Source organism: Rhinatrema bivittatum, chromosome 1 (genome assembly GCF_901001135.1).
Source record: "Rhinatrema bivittatum chromosome 1, aRhiBiv1.1, whole genome shotgun sequence".
NCBI lineage: Eukaryota > Metazoa > Chordata > Amphibia > Gymnophiona > Rhinatrematidae > Rhinatrema > Rhinatrema bivittatum.
Genome location: NC_042615.1, coordinates 349,263,993 through 349,271,498, shown reverse-complemented (window position 1 = coordinate 349,271,498; position 7,506 = coordinate 349,263,993). Strand labels below are relative to the sequence as shown.

The following is a 7,506-nucleotide window of genomic DNA, read 5'->3' as shown; positions in this document are numbered from 1 at the left end:
GTGCTGGCTTGCAAGTTTTGAAGTTGCTGGCAGTGCCCGCAAACAGAAGCAGCAATGGGCTGCCATGTGGCCAGCTCCCATTGCTAATTTAGTTGCTGCAGGAGAGTGGCAAGCCAGTGAGAGAGCAGAAAAGGGAGGGGGCAAGTAGCAGAAGGGAGCTAATGCTGGGGAAAGGAGGGCAAGTGGTGACGGGGAGCTAATGTTGGAGAAGGGGAAGCAAGCAGCAGGGGCAAAAGATGTTGAGGAATGGGGGAAGTGGCAAGGAGAAGCTAATGCAGGAGAAGGGGTGGAAATGATAGGGGGTAGTGAATGCGGGGGATGAGGAACCAGTAGCAGGGAAAACAGATGCAGAAGCATGGGGGTGGGAACAAGTGAAAGGGAGCAATTAGTCCTGAGGAAAGGGGGCAAGCCTTAGGGGGAGCAGATGCTGGGAAATGGAGCATGTGGCTGGTAGCAGCAGATGGCTGGGAAGAGAGAAGGATGATGGGGAAGGGAAGGTGTAAGCAACAGGAGAAAGCAGATACTAAAGAAAAGAAGTGGAAGCAGCAGGGGACAGATACTGAGGTAAGGGGTACAAGCATTAGGGGATAGATAATAGGGAATGGAGCAGAAGATGGGAAAGAAGGGAAGGGACAGGTGGGGGCCAGGGCTAGATTTACAATTTTGGTGCCCATAGGCAGAGTGCCATATGGCACCCCGTTGAAACTGTGTCAGCAAATGACCCTAAAGCAAATGAAAGCAGGCTCCTGTTTGGCCAGGATATTTGGTGCCTTCAAAATTTGGCACCTAGGCAGCCTGTGTTGCCTAAATCTGGGTCTGAAAATATCCACTCCGAGAAAGGACACCTGAAAGAATGAGGCAGAAATGAAACTAAGAGTATGGAAAATAAGCAGAGAGAAAGAGGACAGGAATCAAACTGCAGACACACACATTGGAAAATTATTTCAATTTTGGCAAGGATGCACTACTTATTTTTCCCGTGCAAGGCAAAGAGCTCCCAGAGGTAGGGGACATGGCTGTACTCTGTTCTGCTCATTTATGCCTGGGTAAATAAGGCAGCTCTGTGTTACTATGAGTTTGACCAGCCAAAACGATGCCTTGTCACAAAAGCTTTTGAGCTCACGCACGTGCCTTTTCCAGCTGCCCAACAATACCCAGGTGCAAAATACTGGGATCATGGCTAAAAAAAAAAAAAATAAGCAGTTACTTCTTGGTTTCACACTCAGTCCTCGTCACATCTCCGCTGCCGTCCGTGCACGTAACCTCTACTACCACCCGCTCCCTCCCGTCCGACTCTGCCAGCGCGCGCGCGCTTCCTTAGCGTCAGGACGAGAATCTGGTACGAGGGCGCGCGCTTGTACGGGCGGTCGCTGGGTGGGCGGAGACTGCGTCGGGTCACGTGAGCTGTTGTCAGGTGCGCGTGCGTGCGTGCGGAGACAAGATGGCGGCCGCGGCGGCTGCCAGGCAGGACCTGGCCCAACTCATGAATTCTAGCGGCTCCCACAAAGACCTGGCGGGGAAGTGAGTGCGTCTCGCTTGGTCTGGCCCGGCAGGGAGGAAGGTTGAGGGTTGTTATTGTTAGTGGGGCGGGAATGCTTCTAGCTGGCAATGGGAAGCCAGTCCTGGGATGCTTAGGGAGAGCTATGAAAATTGAACGGGATTAAGGCATTTTCCTTATTCGTGCAGCACCTGCTTTCCTGTTTTGCTGCTGGTCTGGTTGGATTTGCCCCTCTCCCGGTTTTTCTTGCCCAACAGTGTGCGATCAATAATACCCACGTCTGAGGGGATCGTATCCGGCCCAGTTCCGCTTGCTCAGGAGGAAGCGGCGAATAGCCCTGGGATAAATTCAGTTTCTGAGCTCTGGCCATCCCTCTCTTCAAGCCCAAGAAATAAGTCCCCCAATATTGCACTTCAAGATAATGAGGCAGGTTTAAATTTACTTTTAGAAAATGTTTCCTGAATGGTTTTTAATCTTTAGTGCACAGAAAAGTATATGTGGATATATGTTGCACACATTGTATATACAGAAAAAGCTAATTTGGGATTTTTAGTTGGTCTTGCCATATTATGCTGAAATCATCTTATAGCTTTATTCCTTATCCTACTATGCTAGTCAAGACTAAGTGGGTTATCTCTGCCTACTAGCAGATGAAGACAGAGGGCTCACCTTTTTACAATGACATCTCATAGTATATAGGCTGATGCTGCATCAGCGATAGTTAATATTCTTATGTCAGATCAGATGATCTCCCTTAGCCTTTGTTGAAGGGGCAATAGAGCAATAAGTATCCTTGGAATCTTTCTGTGAGGACAGGCTTCCTCTGGAGCAGAGATTGCATTGCCTACTTCAGAGGACAGCTGAAAGGCAGCGACTTGGTCTTTACATAGGTGCTACAGATTAGACGTGCAAGTTAAGGGAGATAATGCCTTGGGGCTGATCTTTTCAGAGCAGTCCTGTCTTCTTCCCACCTCCATTGGAATGGGCTTTGGTACATCCCAGCGGTCTGGACTGGTGAATTAGGATGATAAGAAGGTGTAAGTTGGTCTTACCTGTTAAATTCCTTTCCTTGAGTCCTGCTACACCAGTCCAGGACCCTCTTGGGAAGTCAGGGCCTGCAGTGTTATCTTAGGTAGAAAATGTTGATTTTGCCTTTGAGGTGCATCCAAGGCTGCTGCTTCTGTGCTTTTTATCTTCCCTGTGGCACTGCTTGTTGTGGGCAGTACCATACAGAGATACGTGCTCCCTGAGGAGCAGAGTTTATTTTTTAAATAGGGCACACAGGATGTTTTCCATCCCTTCTGTTTATAAAGTCTGTATTTATTGTTCCTAAAGTTAATTATGTTTTTGGGGCAGTTGGTATTTTACATTGTTTTGATATAAGAATATGGACTGTGGCTGGTACAGCACCAGCCTGTGTACCAAGTGATGATGTCACTGAAAAGGGTGTGTCCTCTGAATCCATCATCTAGTACAGCAATTCTCATCAGTATGTCAGACTGCCCCGGTTGTACTTCCCTTCTCCCTTTTTCCAGCCCATGCAGGCTAACGGGAAGCCTCCTTTCTTCCTGCCCCGACTGCCCAGTGGGAAGCCGCCTTCATTCTTCCTGCCCCCGTGTAGACCAGTCTGAAGCCTCCTCCCTTCTACTTGCCAGTGGGAGTAGGAAGAAGGGAGGAAGCCTCTGATTGGCCGGTGAGGCAGGAAGAAGGGGCATCTCATGGCCTAGGGGTGGGGTGGGAGGAATGGCAATGTCAAACCCTGATGAAGCAAGGCCGCCACAGGAGCTCATCCCCATGGCAGCGAAGAGGAAGCCCAACCCCGTCCAAGCAAGGCCGCCATGGGAGCTCATCCCCATGGCGGCAAAGAGGAAACCCGACCTCGACCAAGCAAGTCTGCTATGGGAGCCCATCCACACTAGAGCCCATCCCTGCAGCGAAGGAAGAAGAGGTTTGACAATGAGAGCTTGGGTGTGTATGGGTGCCTGGGTGAGAGCTGGTGAGTGAGAGTATGTGTCTGTGGGTCCCTGGGTGAGAGCTTGTGTGAATGGTTGCCGAGAGCATTTGTGTGTGATTAAGAGCATGTGGTGATTGAGAGAGAGACTGGTCAGGGAGGTGACGTGTGTGTGTGTGTGTGTGAGACCGAGACTGGTCGTGGAGTCATGTGTGTGAGTGTGACTGGTTGTGGATGCTAAGGAAGAGGACTGTGAGGACAGAGCTTCAGCAGCCCTTGCTTGCTTCTGGTGAGTGCTATTGGCCTGGAAGGGAAAGGAGTAGGGAGAGTTGCTGGAGAGGGTAAGTAAAGGTGGCTTTTTACATTCATTTTTCTTGATTGTCATTTTAATTATTGGGTATTAATCAATGTCTTCTGTTTTGAAATATTTTATTGATATTTGGACATGTTTTAATAATTTTTATGAGTTTTTAATTGTATGTTATTCTGTTCAGCAGCTGTTTTGTAACTTTTTAGTATAGCTTTACAATTATTTCTCTGTGGGGCTCTATAGCAGCTTGGCTTGTTCTTTTTTCCTAATAGGTGTATTAGTGTTTAGGACCTGGTTTAATATTTGTAGCTTTGTCTTTTCATAGATAGGGTTGTTATTGTTTGAGTGTATTCCATAATACAGGTGTAATTTTGCACGGGTTAGTTTATATGCGTTATTGCAGATCCTGGGACTGTGTTAGGTGCTATATTTCTCTTTCCATTTCTCCAGGTTTGCACTGCATGCAGAGTGGCTTTTTTGGTTTTCCATTCCAGTTTGTCTCCATATTTATAATTTGTAGTCTTTCTGTCCTTGGTGAAGGTCAGTTTTAGGTGTGTGTCCGAGGCGAGGTATTTTACTAGCATGTAGGCATTTGTATCAATCTTATTTGTTGTGTTTTCTCAATAGGACATGCATTAGTGGTAAATTACTGTCTTCATAAGGGAGGCTTGCTTTGCTTTTACTGAGATGTCACTAGAACATCTTTTTGTATGGTGAGTTGTACAGGTAATGCCTTAGTTCTGCTCTGCACCTATTGTTTGGGGTTGAGGGGGTTCTTGTGGATGCAGAGTGTATGTTTACATTTAGCCCTGTGACTGTCACATGTTCAGTGTGTCATGCATGTGAGAACCATCTGTCAGGTGTGTCCCGGCTGAAAAAAGGTTGAGAACCACTGATCTAGTAGATGGAGATAACCCATTAGTCTGGACTGGTGTAGCAGGACTCAAGGAAAGGAAATTAACAGGTAAGACCAAATCTCACCTTAGATTTTAGGTATAATAAGTCCCTGCCTCAAGGAACTTGCAATCTAAGTGGATACCTGAGGCAACAGGAGATAAATTGACTTGCCTAGGGTTACTTGGAGCATCAGTAAAGAAATGGAATTTGAACCCTGGTTCTCAGCCCATTACTCTACTCTAGTTGTACTAGCACAAGCTTGAAACTTGTGAGCCATAGCATTAGTCATCAGGGCTTTAACCTTAACTACTGCCTGTTCCTGTGTCTTTCATAATTGTCGTCTTAAAAATAGCTCATGTACTCCTTTATGATGATTGCTAGTCTTGAGTCCCAGATTTCTGATTTTGAGGTGAGAGAAGAAGGCGATTGGATTATGAATATTTATGAAAGAATCATAAATAGCCATTGTCTTTTGTTGAATCCTTGAAAGTTTGTGCTACTGTGCACAAGTTTCAAGCTGGTTTTAAATTTTGTACTTTTTTGCATCTTTAGAAAAGTTTTCCTTGTTTAAAATGTAATTTAAACTTTGCTAGGCATAAGAGGAATAGCAGCTTAAAAGAACACAGTGGGAAGGCTGCTTATTCGTGCACTCACCTTTTTATGTAACATACCATATGGTCTCAAGAAAAATGAGGTGGTAATCTTCTTACTAATATTTTTATTAATCCTGACTATGTTTGAGGTCTATATGGCCCTTCTCAGCATCAATTTGAAAATCTGTGTGGACCTCATATACCAGGGGGTCAAGATATATTTTCACCACCATCAAGGTAAAAGAGAATCATTGGTCCTGCCCCATTTTTTTTTTATTTTTCATATTTAATGCTTTACATGAAATATTTCCAGTCAATAATAACTCTTAAAAAAGTTTTGTTATGTATAGATCTCTCTCTCTCTCTCTCTCTCTCTATATATATATATATATATATATATATATATATAGAGAGAGAGAGAGAGAGAGAGAGAGTGTTTATTTTTTTATTTGTATTCTCTGAAGTTTTGAGAGTCACTGTGAAAAATCTTGAAAAAAAAATTACCTTGATGTGGTGAAAATTTCTCTTGTCCTCTTGGTATGAGGGCGCTGGAAACTCTCAAACTGATTATGGAAAGGTTTGTTTTGGATTGCTAAGGTTCTTCCTTTCCTGGGTGTGTGTTTTGATTGTTTATATGACCTCTCTTCCCTCTAAGCTGTGCATGCATACACAGCAAAATATGATGCATACAAGAAATTTGAATTATAATTTGCATTATACTGACCTGTAGCGCACACATTTGAACTCTGCTTATAAAAGGTTGCACAAAATAACATTTTTGCACATGTAGCTTTGCAGAAATTAGAAGGAACATTGTATATGACCCCCATCAGGACTGGAAACTTTCATGCCGGATGGTTAGTGGCCAGGCACCATCCAGCAAGTCTCATTAGTTTTGGTAGCTTTTTAGATTATTACAAAGCTTGGTGGTAGGGAAAGGGAGAAAGAGAGGGCCTGGGTGTTAGATTAAGTATAGGAAATTGTATGCTCATCTGATAATAGAGAATCAAATAGAAAGATAAAAATTGACTTGGGATAAGAAGTGATAGCCAGAGAAGGTTTGCTGTTTGTAGGCTGACAGCTGTAGTATGGTTTTAGAAATGTAGACCAGAATAACTGGGCAGATTGGGTTGGCCAATTGGTCTTTACCTGTTAATAGTAAGTGATTTTTTTTTTTCCCAACCAGGTACCGTCAGATACTTGAAAAGGCTCTCCAGCTTCCAGGAACAGAGCAGCTAGAGGCTTTGAAAGCTTTTGTAGAAGCAAGTATGTTTCACAGAAATGTTTTAAGTGGGGTTAGAGTGGAAATATTCAAGCACTTGAGACATAAAATGTAGTGACTAGCTAAATCATGTAGTTCTCTTCACTAATGAAAATTTTAATTTTTGGTAAATCTGATTTGAAAGATACAACCCTTAATTAAGGCATAATAGCAATGCATCTGGTCTCTCCTCCACAAAATGTCCCCTTTGCTTTTAAATGAGAAGGCACAGATGACTCTAGAACATTCTAGGTGACTTTTGTCATAGAGCGTAAGTCACCTCAGATTGTCAAAGGAGTGGATTGTTATGTTAGTCTTGGCTGCTTATGGCACACCAGTTTATTAAAAAAAAAAAGAAAACAAAATCCTTTTTAAAAATGTACTTTGTGAGTATGTGTATCTCCTTTGTGTTTCCTCTGAAGAGGCAATTTATATGATAAACTTAAGATTTGACTGCTGTGTATTGGAAAACAGGATAACATCAGAATACAGCTAAATGCAGGATTTATTGCAGAAGAATGTGCTCATTTGATCATAGTTTCCAATTCATGAATCAGAAATCATTAGTGGAGTTTGAGAGACTTGGGTGGGCCACAAAGTAAAGAATAACTGGGCATTCAATAAGCAAAATCAAAGAGAAGGTGCTTCCAAGAGAGAGCACCAAAGTTTCCTCAGTACTGAAATACTGAAATCAGAATGAAAGGTCCTAACTTGAGCTAGCAGCTGAGTTGCTTTGCCTAGACAGGATTGATTGGGTGTAAAGTTTCTAGCAGTCTGGCACTGTCACATCTTCTTTTGCTCTGAATCCCAGTGGTGAATGAGAACGTCAGTTTGGTGATATCGCGGCAGTTACTGACAGATTTCTGCACGCACCTTCCCAGCCTGCCTGATGGGACTGCCAAAGAAATCTATCATTTCACTTTGGAAAAGATCCAGCCTAGAGTCATTTCATTTGAAGAGCAGGTGAGATGAGATTATTAAATGGGTAATCATAAT

The 7,506-nt window shown here is 43.6% G+C and overlaps 1 protein-coding gene across 2 annotated transcripts in view; it reads left to right on the top strand.

Moving 5' to 3' along the window:
• Window positions 1-1,372: 1,372 nt before the first annotated feature.
• The window catches only part of COPS4 (COP9 signalosome subunit 4), a 43,723-nt gene continuing 37,589 nt past the window's right edge, over window positions 1,373-7,506 (top strand). The window contains exons 1-3 of one of the 2 annotated variants that reach the window (XM_029599596.1): window positions 1,373-1,521; window positions 6,436-6,515; window positions 7,322-7,473. In XM_029599596.1, coding sequence (XP_029455456.1) covers window positions 1,442-1,521; window positions 6,436-6,515; window positions 7,322-7,473 — 312 coding nt within the window. In that variant the 5' untranslated portion in view covers window positions 1,373-1,441. Of the gene's footprint in view, window positions 1,522-1,547; window positions 1,925-6,435; window positions 6,516-7,321; window positions 7,474-7,506 lie in introns of those variants that run through there. The other variant, XM_029599606.1, reaches the window with a different exon arrangement.